The sequence below is a fragment of the Cimex lectularius genome, unplaced genomic scaffold, assembly GCF_000648675.2.
Source record: "Cimex lectularius strain Harlan isolate CLEC.00 unplaced genomic scaffold, Clec_2.1 scaffold22, whole genome shotgun sequence".
Classification (NCBI taxonomy): domain Eukaryota; kingdom Metazoa; phylum Arthropoda; class Insecta; order Hemiptera; family Cimicidae; genus Cimex; species Cimex lectularius.
This window is the reverse complement of record NW_019392657.1, coordinates 204983-226329: the sequence shown is the minus strand read 5'-3', so window position 1 is coordinate 226329 and position 21347 is coordinate 204983. Positions and strand designations below refer to the sequence as shown.

Below are 21347 nucleotides of genomic sequence, written 5' to 3'. Positions count from 1 at the left end.
GTAAATTCATGATCATCATTGCAATTATGACTGATGTTTCATCATTTGGATACAATAGTCCAGCATCTAAGTTTGTTATACTTTTCCTCCAAACTGAATTACTCACCAATAATTGGTGACCAAGTGAGTGTTGACAGATCATGGTTGTGTGGCAAATTGTAAATCGATGTCCATCCTTTGTCATTCTGGCTGAAAACTTTGCAAGTCTTGTCTTGATTTGAACAGGACGCCAACATTTCACTCTCAGGGGACCATTGTATTGCGTTTATTGTCGTCTAAAAATGAAATTATTAATTTATTTATTCATTTGTTTTATTTAATTTGTCTTACTTCGTGCGCTTGAATTGTTGCTATGTTTTTCTTATTTATCATATTTCCTATTCTAAGAGTGCCATCAGAAAACGCAATGGCAAAGAGTTTTTCTTCAGTGTGCCACACGATTTGTATCACAGATGCTGAGGATGAAAAAATCATTATTTTCTTGAATAAAATCAAAATTATAGAATATCATTAAGAGCGTACCATTGGGTTGAGAGCAGTGGGCTAACTCTACCTTTGTATACGAATTTGGCTTTACACTTATCACAGACACAGTTCCATTGATACATCCTATCAGAAGGTTTTCGGTTTCATTCGGTTCCAGACGGTTTGCAGGCCAACAGAGCGAAGTGATCCAGTCTGTGTCACTGTCGATATAACACTCGCCGCTTATCTTGCCCTCTTCTGTATAAAAATAAAAAATATAAGATCCGATAAATGTAGAAAAATGATTTTTGACTTACCGTTTAGACACCAAATATTGAGCGAGTTTTCCATTGATGCAGATAAGTAAGTTCCACTTGGAGACCAGCATAAATTAGAAATGACTTCACCATGGAGTTCGCTTCCATAGACATTCATTGATTTTCTATAAACTAACGTCTGCTCTAAAGAATGCGTATCAGGACACCAAAGTCTCACTGTGCTGTCATATCCACTGGATAAAAATTACAATTTTTTTTACATTTTTGAACCAAATAAATAGAGTAATTATATTTATGCAAAGTGAGATTGAGATCAAAAAGTAGTGTCACGAGAAGGACTTGAACCCACAAAATCCAGATTCGTACCCCAGCAGTGAACCACTTGCAATATTGAAATTGCTGTCCTTAAGACACCAACTAATCAACCCATCCCATTTTCTTTTTTGCCAATATTCAAATAAGGTATAATAATATGGATTCTCGGTGATATACAAATTAGCCGAGAGGTTAGTGAAGTAGTAATAATAAATCATAATTATAAATTAATTAAATTCATTAATTAAATTAAAATAAAATAAAAATAAAAATAAATAAATTTTGTATATATCGTTCTTGTATCAGGGATATTCAATTTAACTCTTTCTAAAAGTTTCAGACAACATAGTAAGTTATTTAACAATCTGAAACAAACCAAACGTAGAAAACTTTTCCACTCTTTTCTAGGAAATATATGTTCATCAATAACATTTAGCAAAATCATTTAAACAAATATTGAACAATAATGGGAACAAATTCACCCTTGGGGCACAAGCAAAACGAATAGTTTGGGTTTTTGGGATTTCTTAATTTTAGAACTTTTTACTTTTGTTATAGGTTTCAATTGTTGTAAACTGTTAATGCAGCCTAGTATAAACTAATAGAACCTATAATATTTATAAAATAACAACTGTAGTGAAAAAAAAACAGCAAAGAAAAGGCAAAATGCACACAATATGATTTTTTCGCTTTTCCAAATTTCAAGACTTTTTACTTTTGTTATTTGTTTCTATTCTTGTAACCTGTTTATTCAGCCTTGGACAAACAAATAGAACATATAATATTACTAAAGAAACGACTGTAGTGAAAAATGGCAAAGAAGGGGCAAAACGCTCATGTTATGATTTTTTCGATTTTCCCAATTTAAGAACATTTTACTTTTGTTATTTGTTTCTATTGTTGTAAACTGTTTATTCAGCCTTAGACAAACAAATAGAACGTACAACATTAATAAAATAATGACTGTAGTGAAAAACGGCAAAGAACGGGCAAAACGATCACATAATGATTTTTTTGCTTTTCCCAATTTAAGAATTTTTTACTTTTGTTATTGTTTCTATTGTTGTACACTGTTTATTCAGCCTTGGACAAACAAATAGAACATATAATATTAATAAAATAATGACTGTAGTGAAAAACGGCAAAGAAGGGGCAAAACGCTCACAATTATGAGTTTTTCGCTTTTCCCAATTTAAGACCTTTTTACTTTTACCGAGAGTTTAGTGAAGTAGTAATAATAAATCAAATGAAATAATTACTTTAGTTAATCAACAAAAACATATATAAATTTAGTTATTAGAGTTGGGTCATTTCCGATCATATTGTCTTCTTATCCTCCACTAGATTGGCAGACCAAAATGATCAGAAATGCCCAAACTGGAGGATAATCACTACACATACCTTGAAGCGAGCTGATGTTGAAAAGGATGCCAAGCCAAGTTGCTTATCTTGTTGTCATGTCCTTGGACGAAACATTCGATATCTTTAGGAAGGACGCCGGTCAAGTCGGCCATGTTCAGTGTTTCCAAGATGTGATTCGGTAAAATGGTGCTTTTCATCGACAGGCAGACGACCAGTTGCTGTGCAGCCCATTGTCTGATCGTTGGAGTCAATTTAGTTGAAAGTATGCAGGCCGAAAGCGCATTCGCCAACAACAGCGGGCTTAATGATTTATTGTCAGTAGGACTTCCAGGTATTTTATCCTCGTCTGTTAAAAAGTTTATGCAATTTGTTTTATTTAATTTAAAATTATTCTCTATAAAATAGAAAATTCTATAAAATATTATAATTACTAATAAACTAAAAACTAATATTAGTTATTCTTACCATTTTTATTTTTGGATTTTATCAATGATCCTACATGAGATGTGAGCATTTCAACAAGAGATTGTGTAACCGCAAATACGCTTGAATGAAGTCCTTTATTAGCTATTGTCAAAAGTTCCTAAAAAATAGATTAACAAAATAAATCATTTAAATTGTATATGATATTGTTATAAATATGTATTTTTATATTTGCCTGTGCACACATATAAATAACGAGTTTGCTCGCTGATTGATCATTGGAAATAATAGACGCAATCGCCGTGCTCAGGTTTGGCAGTGCTTTCGACTGCGTCGTCGCCATCAGTGTCATGAGACGGACGACTTTTCTCACATCGCTCAAGCCGATGGCACCCAAACCATACGACAAATTTGTATTTGCTCCACTAAATAAACACAAATACTTAAATACATAATACTGTAAAAACTATATGAGTGTGTTTGGAATTTTAAATTTTCAGTAATTCATAGAGAAAACAAGATCTAAATGACACAACATTTAAAAAGTCCGCCTACAGCCTATTGCAGCTTTAGCTTAAATTACATATTTTACCTGTTTGTTAGATGTGTGAGTGCTTCCATAATGACAAAACGTGAAATGGCAGTTTGTGCCACCTTGGTGATTTTTTTGAGTATTTCTATTCTGTCTTTACTCGAGTTGAGAGTCGCAGCTTGTTCACCGAGGGGAGTGTCGCTCTGTATGCCCAAGCCGTTTGTTGCTGAAACCATCAATGTTCAATTCAAGAAGTTCACTAAGAAATTAAAGTGAAATACCAACTCGTCGTAGGTTTTGATGCCGATGTGATGTTGGGTATGAAAGAGGAGCCGAGTGGGTCGGGCGCATGGAATGTCACCGGCTCCAGGACCGAATTGACGTTCACGACACTGAAAGCGTTGCCAAGTTCTTCCAATTTCATCAAGTCTAATGGGCCCTCAAAAAATGATGGTGCATACTCTAAAAGTATAAAAAAATACAAAAACAAGTGAAGGACATTCAAAATGAACAAATTCCTACTACCGTAAGATGCCTCGAGATCTGTTATCAGGTTGGGTGAAGGTAATTGAGAATCATTATTTTGAACCCTTTCCTCGATTAAGCCTCTGTACAAATCTTGGCAGTCCATACAAAGCACATATTCATTTCCTGAAAACATATTCAATATATGTAAATAGTATTGTAGAATGTGAAAAAGTATGCTTCTTAGAAACCATAATTATTTTAGTTTGAATACTATAATACTAAAAATAAGGATTTTAAATTTATAAGTATCTATAATCTATCAAAAACAAGAAGGACTCTACTGTCTAGGCTTTGTGGGTGACCTTTCCGTAGTGGTAAAATCCATTGATTGACCAAGTGGAGCTCTCAGCATGATGGACAGGAGGTGTAAACGAGAGGAGCTATCTTTCAACCCTCACAAAACCTTAATGGTTCCTTTCACAAGGAAAAGGGTGATAAGAAGCCTAAAAATTCCAAGCCTAAGCGGGTCACTGATTCCATTCTCCAAAGAAACTAAATATCTAGGCGTCACACTAGATTAGTGGCTAACATGGAATCCACATCTAATTAGAACTACCCAAAGAACAAATTTTGCTGGAGGAGGTGCAAAAGGCTAAAAGCTCAGGACTAAACCCCAAAATAATCCTATAGCTTCTCACCTGTGTTATAAGGCTGTTGACTTATGGGTCGGTGGTGTGGTAGACCAAGACCTTGCAGGTTAAGGTGATTAGGCTTTTAAGTGGCAACCAAAGACAAGCTTGCCTCAGTCACTGGAGCAATGAGACATTGGAGATGTTGTTAAAGCTCCCACCATTCCATATTTTAATCCAAGGAGAAGTCAGAGCAGCGGCTCAAAGGCTCAAAAATGGACAACCATCTGCAGGGATAGGCCATATCAATGAACAATGGAAACTGAAGGAGGAGATACAGGCAGATTCTAGACATGTCAATCGGTGCCACTACTCCAAATAACTTCACGAACAAGTAGTGCACGAGCCACAGACGCTGGAGAGTTCTCAGTGTGTATTCAAAGGCTGAGCAAAACTTAAGTAAATACACTACAGTTTTCCAGACTGAGATCATAGCAATTGAACTGCTCCAGAGAAATAAAGGAGGGCAGCTATGACTTGTAGAGGTTTCTACACGTCAGGCAGGCAGCACTTGAGGTCTTAGCTTCATGCAAACTAAGGGCAAAAGTGTACCAAATTGTATGAAATCCCTGAAAGATGTAACACCAATGAACTGACCTTGGCATGGGTCCCTGAGCATTCAGGACATAGAGGCAATGAGAAAGAGGACATGTTGGTCAACAAAACAGGCAACTTGCCACATAAAATGATACATCTAATGAGTCCAAACATTGGTGGAGAAACAACCAGGGCAAGAGATGAAGAGATTCATAGAAGGTCCGGCTTCAAAGGAATTACTGAAAGGTAAACGCAACAGAGCCAGAATTCTGACTCCTGACTGGCACTGCTGCCTAAGAAGGTATGTGCACGAGATAGGAGTACTGACAGAAGAAATCCTGTGCAGATATTGCCAGAAAGAAGAACAGACCACAGAATACATTTTATGTTTTTATGAGGGTCTATGTACGAGCAGTTTCTTCTTAGGAGAGTAAAACCTGTTGGCAAGGGTATGGAGGTTGATCAACAACTGAAGCTGTCCAGTGAGTTTAAACATAGAGAAGCACAATAAATCTATTCAGGTTGAGGTGCGGAAGGCTTTGTGGTCGCCTCATTTATCCCTATCCTTAGCTCTATAATCCTTGAAAAATAGCAAAATATTTCTGTTTTATGAACATTGAAGTATCACAGCATTCTGATACAAAATAAATTTGTGAAATTTCAAAAAACAATAGCAAAAGATAATTATGAAAATTACTTTGTACATGGAAAACAAAATTAAAACCAACGAGAGCATAAATTCATCAAAATTTGATTTCAATACTAAAAGAAAAAAGAAAAATAATAACATACCATAAACTTTTCCACAGATGCTGGAATTCCAAGTGTTGCGGCATCCCGGATGACTTGAGAGCATGTGGTTTGCAAGTTGTGTGTAGCTCCTTTTGCATAGACCACACTGATTGCCCGAAACTGCTGAAAGCTGTTATTCAATTTTAGTTTAAAGTCTCTACTAAAATAATTAAAAATTTACATTCGAATAGGAGAGAGAGTTGACAGCTATGTCAGCAAGGGTTTGTGTACTCTGCGAACAGAGTGGTTGCGCCTCACCCCGTACGTGTTCCCTTTCTCGATACCGATCCAATGTACTGACTGAAAATATTTCAATGCATAGATATTACAATTAGACGATTAAATGGGAAAAAATTACCAGCTCGGTCAATCAAATAGCTCCTAATGTCGGAACAAGGTCTCCTTCTTGGTGCCAAATATCTACGGTGATGGGAAGAATCGACCTCAACTTCCCAGAGGTAGAGGTTGCCTATGCCCCGTGGGTCTGCCATCGGCGATGAGTCTATGCAAGGGGAAGATGCTGTACTCGTGCTTAATATGTCTGATTCAATGGAAGGGTTCTCTAACATCCAAGTGGCCAGCTGGTTTATTGCAGCAGCCGTAAATATCCCAGTATGGCCTGTATCGAACCAAAAATATATATTTTCATTTCAACAAATTACTCAAATAATTCTAAGAGTAAAGTTATGAAAATTGTCTCACCTGTGGCATGTATGGCTTTTTTTATGTGTCTCAGTGAAAAACCCATGTCTAATAATGGCGTGACAACTGGGATATGAGGAGGCGACGGTGACCTCATGTTCGTCAATGACTGAGATGCTGTCTGTTTTTCCTGCAACAACATCTGTGTCTGGTACGACGCAGAGGTGACAGTCGCCCAGTACGAGCTTCTACAAGCCTGCTGAATCCTCGAATCAAGTCTTCCTCGTGACGTCGATGGAATCGAAGGCTGATTATGTTCTGCAGTCGAAGCCTGGATCCAAAATGGATAAATTATCCGAATTATTCACTGGATAAGAATTATAAGTAAAAATACTTTACCTTGGATTGTTGGTGACCAACAGGGTAAGAATTGAACCGTTGGACATTTCCTAATGCTTTGACTCTTGCTTCGAGCTGTGGTACTCTGTGGTGGTGCTCGGCATTTGATTTTATATGATTGCTATGTATCACACTGATGACCCTCTCCAGATCTCTTATATTACTGAGCCAAGGCTGGATCGATCTTTCAATGCATCGTTCTACAAAACACCTAAGTATGAAGTGTAGCGTTTCTTTGAGCATTTCATCCTGTTCCAGTGAGACTTCTTTCTTAACCAATTCCTCGAGTCCCTAGTATAAAATAAAATTTTAAAACAAATGTATTAAAATTGATTCAAATTGTTATAAAATACCTCATCTTTTGGTGGCATTTTTATTTCAGATGATGGATCGAGTAGAATTTCAATGTATTTGTTGCAAGAGACGAATGTCGCGATCGTTTTCATGGCACACAACTGAAGGATGCATAGCCTCAATGTCTTCCCTTCGCACTCAAGTAGCTTGTTGTTGACAGCCCATTTCGCCGCTATACGCATGTCGAATTCCTTTTTCTGTGCTTCCAGGTCCTCTGAATTCTGTATTGTCACCTCGGCATTGCCTTTTCGGGTGATTTCACCGATTATGTTTGTCACCATCTGGTTAGAGAGGATCTCAACCGAACGGGAAAACTTCCCCTCCTGCCTGTTTTCTTCATCACTTTCAGCTGTATGTGAGATCAATTCTTCCTCTTTCGAAGACAAATTGTAATTGGGGAATTCCAACTAGAATGATTTTTTTTTATTAAATGAAAATTTCAAACCTGAATTTAATATATTTTCATAATACCTCTGATGTGAAGCCGCTCAGACGTGCCAAATACATCCAAATATCTGGTGAAAGATCCGGCAATTTGTAAGTGTCAAATGGAACTTCCTCAAAAGGTTCCAAACTTGTCAATGGACAGTCACTAGAAAAAATAGCCAATTGTTATTATAATCTATAATTATAGATAATATTATAATTAATCTATAATTATAGATAATAATATAATTAATCTATAATTATAGAAACATTAATTACTGGCATTAGCAATAATTATTAAATATGTTAGTCTTAATATGAGTTATTCCTGCAGTCCTAACCAAATAACTACCTAGAAAAGCCACCATGTACATATTGAATACTTTTACCGCGCACTAGCAGACAAGCTACTTCCCAAAGACCTGGGAAAATGTTGAAATAATAATGATCCATAAGACAGGAAAAGATATAAAGGTAGAGGATAATTATTGCCCCAGCAGTCTTCTCCCCATTGGAGGGTAAATATTTGAAACATTGTGCCAAAAGAAGAATTCTACCATCCTTCAAGAAATCATCCATCAATTTGAATTCTCACAACACCATCAACCTGCCAACAGGTATACATAATCACTGAAAATATATATGTATATATTTTTTTTAAGTAGCTGTATTTGTGGATTTACAGTGCAAGCTTTTGATAGAGTATGGTATAACGAGCTAAGATTAACTGAAAGAAATATGTATCCTAAAATATCTCTATGACATCTTATACCCCTTTCTATCAAACAGGAAGTTAAGGTCAGAGTCAATGGCAGCTTCTCTTCAGCAAAAGACATCAAGACATTCTATAAGGAGGTCCTCTCACCAATCCTGTTTAATTTGTATATCTATCTCTCCAGTTGGTGTGAATGTAGGAGTCTAAGCAACTGATTCAGCTATATACCTAGCTAGATGTCTCCAATCATGATATCTTATAGACTCAAAAAGCAGTTCAGGATACCAGATGAACTGGTAGCCCCATGGGCCAAATTTCGATGGATGAACAGATAAGACCAAGATCTAACCACTGACTGCCAACAACCAGGGTGGGTGATTCAAAAAGCTGGAATTTACAATGGATTGCGAGAAGCAATAAGCTCAACTCTGTATATGTGTGTATGTAGTACATACATGTGCAGCTTTGAGCTTATATAAATCAGTATAGTAAAGTAAACAAGGGTGTAATGTGCTCGCCTTGCTTAGCGACTGTTTACAAATAGTCATTTTGATATCTGAACCCCTAGGTGCCGGTTTTTTGAAAATCTAATGAACGTTTACAACTTTAAAATTGAAACAGTTATTGTACTAATTATTAGTTTATTTATTTATATTTTTTTAATCAGTTCTAAAACAAAAACATTCAACTTTTTTGTCTAACCTCACTGTGAAATCCATGTCATGCCACATGACTTTGACATTGGTCATTCCTTGTTTCAACGTTCCCAAAACAGTCGCTTTTCTACCCGACTGCTTGTGAAGACATACACCACCGACGCGCAGGCCATGATCAAGCCCGCCGATAACCGCCAAAGCGGGCCACACCTCTTTGCACAACTGGTCAAGATCTATTTCCTTCTGGGGCAAACTGCTCCCTGCATATTTATCAGTCAGGTCGACTGTAAAAAGACAGATTATAATAGTGAATATATATATATTTCCTAAATTTATTTCATATTTTACCGGCACTGTATTTCAAAGGTGAAAGATTATCTTCCCTCAAGTTCAATGGCAAGTCAGGCAGCAAATCCTTTGCTTGGTTTAATCTTTCCATAATACACTCATTCACCTGAAATTTAAAACATTTATTTTGTGAAAATCAACAAAAGCAAATTTTTAATAAAATAGCATTTTAAAAACATTGAATTACGTCTATGGGCCTAACTTGGCTTTATCCCTAACTTAACCTAATAGGAACCAGATCCAATAAAACATTATTAGCCTCCGACCATATTTTATATATTGGAGAGTTAACTATGTAGTTTGTTTTGCTAATATGAACCTAATACAATTTTGTATATCTCGTTCTTGTATCAGGGATATTCAACTTAACTCTTTCTAAAAGTTCCAGAAAACATAGTAAGTTATTTAACAATCTGAAACAAACCAAACGTAGCAAACTTTTCCACTCTTTTCTAGGAAATATACAATAACATTCAAAATCATTTATACAAATATTGAACAATAATGGGAACAAATTCACCCTTGGGGCACAAGCAAAACGAATAGTTTGGGTTTTTGGGATTTCTTAATTTTAGAACTTTTTACTTTTGTTATAGGTTTCAATTGTTGTAAACTGTTGATGCAGCCTAGTATAAACGAATAGAACCTATAATATTTATAAAATAACAACTGTAGTGAAAAACGGCAAAGAAGAGGGAAAACGCTCACATTAGAGTTTTTTGCATTTCCCGATTTCAGGTCTTTTTACTTTTGATATTCGTTTCTATTCTTGTAAACTATTATTGCAGGCTAGTACAAACGAATAGAACGTATAATATTAATAAAATAACAACTTCAGTGAAAAACGGCAAAGAAGGGATACAACACTCAGTTTTGAATTTTTCCGCATTTCACAATTTCAGAACTTTTTTCTTTTTTTATAAGTTTCTATTCTTCTAAACTGGTAATGCAGCCTAGTACAAACGAATAGATCGTATAATATTAATAAAATAACAACTTTAGTGAAAAACAGCAAAGTAGGGGTTCAACGCTCTGTTTTGAATTTTTCCGAATTTCCCAATTTCAAGACTTTTTACTTTTGTTATTCGTTTCTATTGTTGTAAACTGTTAATGCAGCCTAGTACAAACGACTAGTACGTATGACATTAATAAAATACCAACTTTACTGAAAAACGGCAAAGAAGGGGTACAACGCCCTGTTTTGAATTTTTCCGCATTTCCCAATTTCAAGACTTTATACTTTCGTTATTCGGTTCTATTGTTGTAAACTGTTAATGCAGGCTAGTACAAACAAATAGGACCTATAATATTAATAAAATAACAACTTTTGTGGAAAACAGCAAAGAAGGGGTACAACGCCCTGTTTTGAATTTTTCCGAATTTCCCAATTTCAAGACTTTATACTTTTGTTATTCGTTTCTATTGTTGTAAACTGTTAATGCAGCCTAGTACAAACGACTAGTACGTATGACATTAATAAAATACCAACTTTACTGAAAAACGGCAAAGAAGGGGTACAACGCCCTGTTTTGAATTTTTCCGCATTTCCCAATTTCAAGACTTTATACTTTCGTTATTCGTTTCTATTGTTGTAAACTGTTAATGCAGGCTAGTACAAACAAATAGGACCTATAATATTAATAAAATAACAACTTTTGTGGAAAACAGCAAAGAAGGGGTAAAATGCTCAGTTTTGAATTTTTCCGCATTTCCCAATTTCAAGACTTTTTTTCTTTTTTTATTAGTTTCCATTATTGTCAACTGTTTATTCAACAAAAAAATAGTACGTGTAATATTCATAAAATAACAATTAAAGTGGAAAACTGCAAAGAAGTGTTGCTTTTTCGCATTTACTCATTTCAGGAGTTTTAAATGTTTACCTATCTAATCTAACCCTTCCTAATCTAATTTAACTCAACTGATCAATTTTGAAATCAATGAGGCAATAATGAAAAAACAAATTTTATATCCCTCCCAAAAACAATTATAAATATTACTAATATTTCACAAAAATGCAAAATTATGGTTTTACTTAATTTACCTGTGGACCCCAGTATTCAGTATTGTGCAATGTTCTGATCAGTGTGATGTAAGCTTCGGTCATCAGAATTGGAACTGGTGCACATTGAGGGTCACCGGCGAGCAGCTCTCTTGGTGCACCACTTATTTGCATTTCGGTGATTTTGACCTACAACCGATTATTTCAGTTATTAGTTCAATTTTAATTTGGTTTTAATATTAAACTTACCTTTTCACCAGGGTTTGTGCTGTAAAAGAGAACACACGGGTACAAAGGTGCTGACAGGTCCAATTCTTGAAATGCGATAATCGGCTCATCACCATTCTTCCCGAAGCTCAAGGTCCTCGCATCCATGTCAAGGACTGTCGTTATGATATCACCTTGTGTAAACGATGGAAGGCTGAGACGTAGTTCTCCTCCATGGTAAAGATTTCCACTTAAAGGAAAAAACTTTTTGTTCTCATACTGAACTCATATTGAAATATTATACTTGAAATTATAATTTTTCAATAACTTCCAAGAATATCAAAGTAATTGTGAGATTTCCTCTTTGGGTCTGTGGGGTGTTAACTCTGTAATTTGATTGTTTTTGATCATGTTGGTCTGTCAGATCCGTTCCCGCTTTTTCTATTTGAAAGGTGTATGTGTAATTTTCGGTTAGTTGGATCCTTTTTTATGATAATAATCTAATAACAATGGTGAAAAGACAAAATGCTACTGATGGCCTAAAATAGAGAGGATAAGCAGACCAAAATTGATCAAAAATTACCGTAATATTCCAACAAACATATTCAAATAAGCAGAGATTGCCCATCTATAAATATCAAATTAGTTCGGTTGTTACCGATTATTTTGGTTGGCCTCACTGGTTTGGTCTGTTATCTTCAGGGCTGTCTGCCATCATCAGAAACAACCAAACTACAGGTTCATCAACTCAGACCACAGGGAAAAATCTCAAATTAAGAAAATACATAGATTTGAGCAGGATTGTTTATTTCCACCCTACCAAAATACTACCTCAGTCTGCCATACCTGTAAGCGCGATAGAGCCACATCTCTTTTGTCGTTCTGTGACTGTAATCCTGAAAAGGCCACTTGGCTAGACCAATACAAGTTCCTTCGTTCCCTTTGTGTTCTTTTGTAATTATAAATTTCCACTGGTAACAGCCTGAAGTAATGGAAATATTGCCCAGGCCGTAGCCCCTGCCCCCCTTCCCGTGGACGAGCATGTTCCCTCCATCGACCGTACAGCACATGACTTTTTCAGGATCAAAGCCTATTTCCATCATGAGCGTGCTGTCGTTTGCATTCACGTTGTTCATAGTAGTGCTTGCTGCTGGGGGACAAAACAATTCAAATTAAATCGTCAAAGCTGATTATATTAAAATGCTTACAAGGGCTAGTCAGTCTGCCCAGATGTATGTCGAGATCCATTTCTTTCAAATACGCTTTTCTTTCGGCTAGGGTTTGTGGGATAACCCACATATTAGCAGACAACTGGCGAAACAACACCCTTACAACCTAAAGTACATTATTAAAAATTAATTTACATTGAAATTACAGTACCAGTTACACAGTAATTACTGCATAATTATATAACTGATACCTGTTCTTTGTCCTCCTGTGTTGCTTTCTGTGATGGTAAGAGTTTAGCCAGAAGTTCTAGAATTAGAAGCCGGGGTTTGAGCACTGTAAGGTAAGAGTGGCCGGCTCGGCTTACATTTAAGAGAGCGAGAAGAGCGCCAGTCCATGAGCTCGCGCTGAGCACTTCCCTAATTATCGGTGAGCAACACATGCTCACAACAAGGAGAAGGAGGTCGCTCAAATGGTATTCCATTTCTTTTGTGTCAGTTAACAGCAAAGAGCTAATAAAAAAAAAATAATAATAATAATAAAAACCCAGTTAGTATTGGAAAAATAAATTATCAACTTGATACTCACAAGTCTGGGCTAGATTCAACAGATGGGCTTAAAAGCTTAACTATATTTTCCAGATATGTGTGCAGAACTTTTACAACACTGTTAATCACAGCTGGTTCTAGGATTTCAGCATGGATTCTACAAAAGAAAAAAATTACTAACTCAAAGAGCAATATTTAAAAAAAATTCAATAAATTGTACGTTGTTGAAATTGCGATAATTCGTATGAGATTAATGCTTGCTTTGGAAAGCGTGCTCTTGGGTTCAACAAGAGCTATCTCGACGAGTACGGGCAGAAGTTCACACTCGACGACATGCTTCAAATCTTTCGGGAAATATTTAACACTCAAAGTGTATAAAGTGAGCGTCTGCAGTTTTTGAGATTTGACTGTTAAACAAAAACTTTTGTTAACACAAGTAAAGACAATTAAATAGATGGTTTAAATTGCAAGGAAAAAAGGCCTCAAAATAAATTGCATTTTCTTCCAAAACTTTTTAAAATATTTTTCTATGGGTAATTTCATAGTAAAACCTTAAGGTAAAATGCAAAATTGATTTACCATCATCACAGTTGTGCAGCCTGTACTTGATAGAAGCGATCATTATCGAGTATATTGAGTGAATGGCTTTGGTCACTTCATCTTTGATGGAAGGCAGCGCCGTTCTGATATGATCGAGATAGTCATACAGTTGGTGGCTTGACAGCTCATCACAAAGGCCAAAACAGCCGCTTAAAAGATGTTCATGAACCTAAGAAAAAAACAACCGTTAAAACAACTTTTTGTGACCTATTCAGTCCTTTACTTACACAATTTAGTAACATGGACGGTGATCCTTCAGTGCAACCATTTTCATCCAAATCCTTATTGGTTTGCAACAGCTCAAGTATTTGGTGAAGCGCATTCAAACGAATCTTTAATTAAATAATTTTTTTGTAAATATGTATATTAAAAAAATAATTGCAAGATTTAACTTACCTCTGCCCTCTCCTGTTCCATTGACATTGCACTAAAAAGGGTAGAAAAATCTGTACAACTGCCTTCATCGATCCCAGAAGAGAGGTATTTGCCTTTACAAACACCAAGTACAAAATTCATTATCAAAGCACACGATTCATGGAGTTTGCAGGAGGTGCTTCCTCTCAGATCTTCACTCGGTCTTAAAAAAAATATTAAATTAAATAAAAAAATTCAACAATTAACCCTTACAAAACATTCAAATTTTTTTTTTTAAATACCTTGTAACAAAAACACTGCTTTCATGAGTGCATTTCTCTTCTGATTTATCGAACCAAGGCCGGGAATTTGGACCCCTGACGGCAACGAGTAGGAAAATACACCTATCTTCTAACTTGGTACACATTTTTTTAATCTTGTCCTCTCCTATGTCTAAACTTTCACTACACTGGTCCTCTTCAGTCTCTTTATCACAGCAAAGCAATGAACAGCGGAGTCTAAGCGCTGTCCGGTAAAGCTCGAGCATGCTCGGATCGTTCCAAACACCACTACAAATCAAAACATGAAATTTTTAATATCAATGACTTAAGAAAATATAAATAAAATTCTGTTACGTCTTATAAGGATTGACTCCTGTGTGTTTAATTAAGCACAATAAAAATATCCTTGTTACGGTGATCAAAGGAATGTTATCAAGAATATTTCCTAAATCGACAGATGAAGCGTATTCTCTCAAGCTGCACAGGAGTTTATCGTTTTCTATTTCTTTTTCTGAAAAGTGCAGATATCCTGCAAAAAACATCAAATATAAGGAAATTATTATATGGAAGAAGTAAACTTCTTTACCTTTGTCCTCATCAGAAAAAATATCCCTTAAAAAATGGGATTCTTTCAGACCTATCGTTTCCATATATTTGTCATAAAGTTCATAAGGTTTCACTTGTTTATATTCATTTTCAATTGATGAAAAAATATCGATAATACTTCCTAGAATGATTAAAAAACACATACAACACTGTTTAAAAGAAATAATTTTAAAAAATATAGTCTCACTTATGTCGTAAGTGTTTGAAAGCTCTTCTAAGCCATAGTGGAAGAGACTTTCATTGAGCCAAACTAAAGTTTCCTTTTCCTGGGTGCTGAGAGGAGGTCCTGCAACCATCCCGCCGAAGCACTGGCCGACAACAAGGCCGCAAGCCCTTTCCAGGTCAATTGCCCAAGCCCAAGTATTTTTCGGGTTTGGATCCGTCACAGTAGGCGTGTTGGCTTCTGAAGACAGGCAAAAATACAAACGAATGCTCCAATCGATTATTTTTTTTTTTACTTTTTTTTTTTTTTACTTTTTTTACTATGTTACCTGAATCCTCCCCGTCATATGGGATGAGCCGGTTGAACTTGTCAAGCGGTGATAAAAGGGTGATCAAATCGCTAAGCAAAGGCTGTACGAATCCAATAGAGAAAATTAACATGGAATGGACTAAATTGGAAAGCAGATATCCCGCTAAAGAATAGTACAACACATCTAGAAAAAAATTATTTAAAAAATAAATTTCTAAGTTTCTAATCAGCATAATTATTCATAATATGATGATAAACAAACAAAAAAAAAAAAATTCAACCTTTCTAAACATTTATTGAATTTAAATTACTCACTATCTAGAAAAGCAGGTCAAAAAGGAATGATGTAAAAATTAAAAAACTTTTCAAAATCAATGGAATTGTGTTTCTACCTGACCTGGCTCCTTCAGACTACCATTACTTTCAAACAAAGATTACACTAAAGGGGGTATACAAATTTTGGTGTCATAAATCTTTTTTTTTTAGTTAAACTAGAACTTCTTTCTCACCATTTGGAATACAGATTTGCAATTTTGAGTACTATTATTTAAAAATTTTGACCAAAAATTTTCAATTGTTTCATTAAACCAGAGTTTTATGTGCATCGCTTGGTGCAAAAAGAATTTGTAATTTCGAGCACCAGAAATGATAACAAAAAATTTGGAAAATTTTGTTCAAAGATTTTATATTTTCTTTCATTTTAATAAATCTTAAATAAAATATAAAAATAATTTGAATTAAAAAAATGTCTAATACCAAAACCAGTCAACCATCCCCTAAGGGCATCACAAAAATTAAATGTTTATGGGAAAAACATCATTTGATGTGCTACGTGAGTTTATATTATACACTAAAAATGTATTATATTTTCATAATGTTACGGAAATATTTGTATGAAATAGTGAAAAATGGAGCAATATTTGGTTAAATTTTTTTTTTTAAATTCTTTAAGGTTTAGTTTAGTTTACTAAATATTTGATAAGCTAGTGAATTGAACAATTCATTTGTTTTACCCCCCCCCAAAAAAAAAAACAAAAAAAACTGTTGAATCAAGTTTAAAATTTTACTATAGAAAAACTAAAAGGCATTCATGTCTATTACCACATAGACGATCAATGTAGGCTGGGTGAGATTCCATAATCGATGACATCCTCGTGAACATTTTCCCTGCTAAAAGCAGAAGCATTTTAATATGATTGTGAAGAAGTTTGGAAGAACCCTGTGTCTAAAATGGAAATCCGAATAAGCCAATTTTTCTTAATGGTCAAATCAAGAATATCATACCAAATCGGTGTTTGTGGATGAATGGGATAGAAGGTGAGTGTGGAGCGATGTCAGCAGGTCTTGCAGATGGCAAGAATTGTTCAGTCTTATCCTCCAAACACTCTCGGGCACGTCGCCTTTCTCAAGATGACTCTCGATCAAATCAAGCAACTCGAACTGAAAGAAAAAGAAACATTTGTGAAAACCTGCAGTTGTCAGTATCATCGCTTTACCGTCTGTACGCTCAAGTTTTGCAGGAGCGTTTCCAGGAGGTTTTCTATGAGTTTGAAGTCTTTTGATTTTAGATTCTGGCATTCGGCCTCTTTGGACCCACATTGTATTATCAAGGACCTCAACTGACTTCGCTCTTCAAGGCTTGCGACAATAATATTTAAGAGCATTTTCTGCAAAAATAAAAATTATCAAGAAAAAATTATGGCTTTAATCTTTAATTTAAATAATTTCTTAACATGGGTCCTTTACAGTTGGACAGTCTAATAACTTGATATTCGATCAACTTTTTATTTTTCATGCTAATTATATATATATATATATATAATTCACCTGTCCTTTTGAAAGATTGGACCCGTAAGAAAGGAGAGAGTGTAAGAGTTCCAATCTTTGCCGTAATGGTGGCAGCAGAAGAGATGCACCGACAGCCAGGCACTCGGTCACAAGAAGCGATATTGATTTGGGAGTAGGAAGGTCCACTAGCCTATGTTGAACACAATAAAAATAACAGCACTGACAAACGATTTACAACGTTTAAAACTAACTTGAAGAGATATTGGCAGAGGAGTTCGGCCTGATTACCACAGATGATTGAGCATGCCAAATCAACATTTACAATTTGCGATAATGAGAGGTGAGTACAGAGGAGTCGAAGACAGAGCACAGCAAATAGTTCATGTTCTCTATATAAACAAATATTTATGAGAAAAGGACAAAATTAGCAATGAATTAACATACTCATGATTGCTGAATGGAGATTGAACATCGCCTTCGAATGTACTGCAGTAGCACTGCAGAAATTGTAAAAGGAGTGAAAAAGTGCCTTCTTTGAGTTCGACGCAAAATGGGCAGTGCCAAGCTAAGGCCTCACTGAAACTAGGTTAAACATCGTCTTTTTTACTTTTTCTTTTACAAACAGAGTGGAGTCCGCTAGTCCGAACTAATTTGGACTGAGACCTGTTCGAATTGGCTGAGCCATAAATATTGCAGAAGTAAATAATAAAACTGGTCTGATTTATTAAGGACTGGATAATTTTGGTCTGTCACCATCTTTGTTGTAGTCTGTCAAATGCTTTTGGCTTCTTATCATCTTTACCTTTTAATAGTTAAAAACGTTCATTTAAGATGGCAAGAATTATTTCTGATGGGGTAATACAGGGATAATAAACAGACTAAAATGTGTATAAATGACCAAACTATAGGTCAATCATGCTGCATATCTCAGAACTAACAATTTAAGGGAGAAAATGATTCACCAGCAGAGTTTAGTATGAAAGGCCATTTAAATTTAACTACAAAATAAATACAAAAAAATAAAAAATTCAAATTAGGTGAACTTTCAGATTTGCGAGACTCCATTATGTTATCATTATTAAAATAATACTTACTTGCCACATGGTGGTGACGACCAGGCAGCACTGTGTGAAGTCCCAGCAGACACAACATTGACCATCCCGCTGTCCATGCCGGCAACCATTTGTGGACGTCCGATAGGCGATGTTGTGCAGCCGAGACCACATTGGCCGAACGTGTTCATGCCCCATGCATAAACATTACCATCGTTCGTCACTGCCAGGCAATGGGTTTCACCGGCAGCGATGTCCACTATGTGCATCGGTGCCAATGTGCTGATGGCTTCTGGATAAAGTGACACCTCCTCATAGCCACCACCCAGCCCTAGACAGTCACCCGTTCCCCATGCAAGCACCTTGAAAAGAAAAATTTCTGTGATTAATAAATGTTAATAATGATTATTTAGAGACCATGAGGTGCGGTCTGGTGTGACACAGGTTTTAGAAAAATATTTTCTTTATCATGCCTGATGTTTTTCATTCACGACAATTTCTTTGACATGATAAAGAAAATGTTTTTCTAAAACCTACGTCACACCAGACAGCACCTCACGGTCTCTAAATAATCATTGGCTAACAGTCATTAAACACCACACAAATATTATTAATATTAATTATGTTCAATTATGAAAGCAGCAAATATAGTAAAACATCTAATATCTGTGGTAATGATAGGGAATCAAAAAATCAAAAACCTTGGAGCGTTAAATAAAAGGTGAATTATTAGGTATCTAACAGAAAAATTTTGTTAAAAAAAATGTTGTTTCAAAAAATCATAAAATTTTCAAAAGGCCACATCGAAAAACACTTCACAGTAACACTGACAAAGTGTTCCTAAGGGATGGTTAGGGATGGTTGGTATGCAGAAAGAGGGGATAGCCACCCATCAGGTGGAATGGAGAACTCTGCTATCTCCCAGGAACCCAGGTGTTTATTAGATTATTAACAAATTTTTGCTTTATTTATCAGTGAAGTTATAGTTTGTGATGTTAAAAAGTAAATTTGTGTTGTTACCCAGTTATACTATTGAGGTTATTTTTTGGTGACAAAAAAATTAAATAAAAAAAAAGCCTGTAACACCAATTTGATTCCAAAATTCCCCCCCAACACCCTACAACAAGCTTTGAAAGCAGGGTGCAGAGGAGGTGCATCTCTCTGGAAAGTCTATAACTGAGGAAGGGTAAAAAAAATATGCTTTTCCAGAAAGACGCACCTCTTCTGGAAAACTTCTATGGAAAGATGGTGTTCTTCAAATCAGCAGTGACTTGTTCGTATGCAAAATATATACCTGTACACACAGTATAAATATACGGAGACCCGGGGCCCGATAATGGAGGTTTTACTGTATTTAACTTTTTTTTATTATTTAAATTATTCACCTACAATTATCTTTTATTATATTACTATTTATTTTGCTAAAAATTATACAATAAATTGTCAAAATTACATTTAAAGCATTCAATTTACTCACTGTTCCACTGTTTGTGAGTGCAAGGGAAAAACAGTTTCCAGCAACGACTTTACGAATGTAAAGATTCTGGAGGGCAGCTATGACAGTTGGTTTGTATTTGTTCGATGTATTGCCATGGCCGAGTTTGCCGCCTTCACCTGAGCCGAAGGACCACACCGTTTTACCATTCGCTGATAGGACAAGTGTATGTGAGTTGCCACAGGCAACGGAGCCTGCTCCTGAGACCTCAGGAACGAGAGTCGGTATGCTCCGGCCCAAACGATCGCCTAAACCTGTAGATTAATTATTCATTTGAGATTATTCGATTTAATTAATAGAAAGTGTGCAGACCTAATCTCCCTTGATCACCCTCTCCCCAGGTGTAAAGAGAACCGTCTTCCGACACGGCTGCACTGTGTCGAAATCCAACACTGACCCATACGATTTTAAGCGTTTTAAAAGGTGCCTCAATTAATTTAGGCTGTCGTTGAGTCATACTGTTTGCATGTCCTAATTTCCCATATTCTCCTAAATGAAATTATATTAATTTTAAACTGATTCATTTGTTTTCTCCTTTTTTTAATTGTAAATATACGGACCGTCCCCCCAGCTGAAAACCTGCCCGTCTTCTGAAAGAGCGAGTGAATGACCATCACCTCCTTTAGACGAAGCGACCATTTTGATCTTGGATTCAAATGGGACCCTTTTGAGTGTTGTCTGGCTGCTGGAATCACCAAGGCCTAATCTTCCATAGGTGCCTTTACCACATGCCGTCACATCTCCATTAGTGTGAACAACAAAAGTGCAATGCTGTCCTGCCTCAATCTAAAATTTATTTAGAACAAACCAAATAAGTGACACAAAACTTAAATAAACTACTAAAAACTATATATTAAAATAATATCTAACATATCTTCCTATCGTTTATAATAAAATAATAGTATACAACACATATCTATGGTGTACAATGTTAAATATAATTTAACTTTCATACATCTTTTTTTATAAAACCTCAGCCCTAATTTTTTTTTTTTAATTTATTATTTATTGTTATTACTTTATTCTTATTTTTTTAACATGTGCCAAGTTGAGCCTATTTGCTTCACACCGTTATTTGGTTCACCAACAATTCCAGCTTTTGCTATTTACAGTAAATTGCCAACAGAATGGAGAATCACCCACCCCAGGTGTTGGCAGTCCGGGGGGCAGACATCTCATCAGTCCAGCCACCCAGGTTGGGGTCCAGGTGCTAGCCACTACTAGGTCAATTCAGCACCCATCACATGCAGTTTCAAGCCCATTCCTTCCTCTTTACATTAAGGTGATGGAGTACTTGATATTCCTCCATCGCCCTTTGTATCTATTATAGGGGGAACTCAATATTCCATAGACCTCCATCACAACACACACTCACGC

At 35.7% G+C, this 21347-nt stretch overlaps 1 protein-coding gene across 1 annotated transcript in view; it reads right to left on the bottom strand.

Annotated features, from left to right (window-relative positions):
• The window catches only part of LOC106670726 (probable E3 ubiquitin-protein ligase HERC1), a 35942-nt gene that overhangs the window by 9045 nt on the left and 5550 nt on the right, over window positions 1-21347 (bottom strand). Inside the window, exons 7-50 of the mRNA XM_014401293.2 lie at window positions 20531-20756; window positions 20283-20459; window positions 19953-20224; window positions 18518-18837; window positions 17868-18005; window positions 17675-17812; window positions 17463-17613; window positions 17132-17302; window positions 16920-17075; window positions 16737-16860; window positions 15655-15819; window positions 15351-15566; window positions 15144-15284; window positions 14912-15086; window positions 14579-14845; window positions 14319-14499; window positions 14150-14254; window positions 13902-14091; window positions 13543-13729; window positions 13363-13479; window positions 13028-13286; window positions 12816-12942; window positions 12454-12757; window positions 11650-11857; window positions 11443-11589; window positions 9402-9507; window positions 9100-9337; window positions 7728-7848; window positions 7256-7663; window positions 6903-7193; window positions 6564-6834; window positions 6220-6480; window positions 6043-6161; window positions 5862-5991; window positions 3901-4026; window positions 3661-3837; window positions 3436-3601; window positions 3079-3268; window positions 2886-3003; window positions 2460-2766; window positions 783-976; window positions 523-723; window positions 331-455; window positions 107-275 (exon numbers count right to left, since the gene is read on the bottom strand). Coding sequence (XP_014256779.1) covers window positions 107-275; window positions 331-455; window positions 523-723; window positions 783-976; window positions 2460-2766; window positions 2886-3003; window positions 3079-3268; window positions 3436-3601; window positions 3661-3837; window positions 3901-4026; window positions 5862-5991; window positions 6043-6161; window positions 6220-6480; window positions 6564-6834; window positions 6903-7193; window positions 7256-7663; window positions 7728-7848; window positions 9100-9337; window positions 9402-9507; window positions 11443-11589; window positions 11650-11857; window positions 12454-12757; window positions 12816-12942; window positions 13028-13286; window positions 13363-13479; window positions 13543-13729; window positions 13902-14091; window positions 14150-14254; window positions 14319-14499; window positions 14579-14845; window positions 14912-15086; window positions 15144-15284; window positions 15351-15566; window positions 15655-15819; window positions 16737-16860; window positions 16920-17075; window positions 17132-17302; window positions 17463-17613; window positions 17675-17812; window positions 17868-18005; window positions 18518-18837; window positions 19953-20224; window positions 20283-20459; window positions 20531-20756 — 8380 coding nt within the window. The remainder of the gene's footprint in view (window positions 1-106; window positions 276-330; window positions 456-522; window positions 724-782; window positions 977-2459; window positions 2767-2885; window positions 3004-3078; window positions 3269-3435; window positions 3602-3660; window positions 3838-3900; window positions 4027-5861; window positions 5992-6042; window positions 6162-6219; window positions 6481-6563; window positions 6835-6902; window positions 7194-7255; window positions 7664-7727; window positions 7849-9099; window positions 9338-9401; window positions 9508-11442; window positions 11590-11649; window positions 11858-12453; window positions 12758-12815; window positions 12943-13027; window positions 13287-13362; window positions 13480-13542; window positions 13730-13901; window positions 14092-14149; window positions 14255-14318; window positions 14500-14578; window positions 14846-14911; window positions 15087-15143; window positions 15285-15350; window positions 15567-15654; window positions 15820-16736; window positions 16861-16919; window positions 17076-17131; window positions 17303-17462; window positions 17614-17674; window positions 17813-17867; window positions 18006-18517; window positions 18838-19952; window positions 20225-20282; window positions 20460-20530; window positions 20757-21347) is intronic.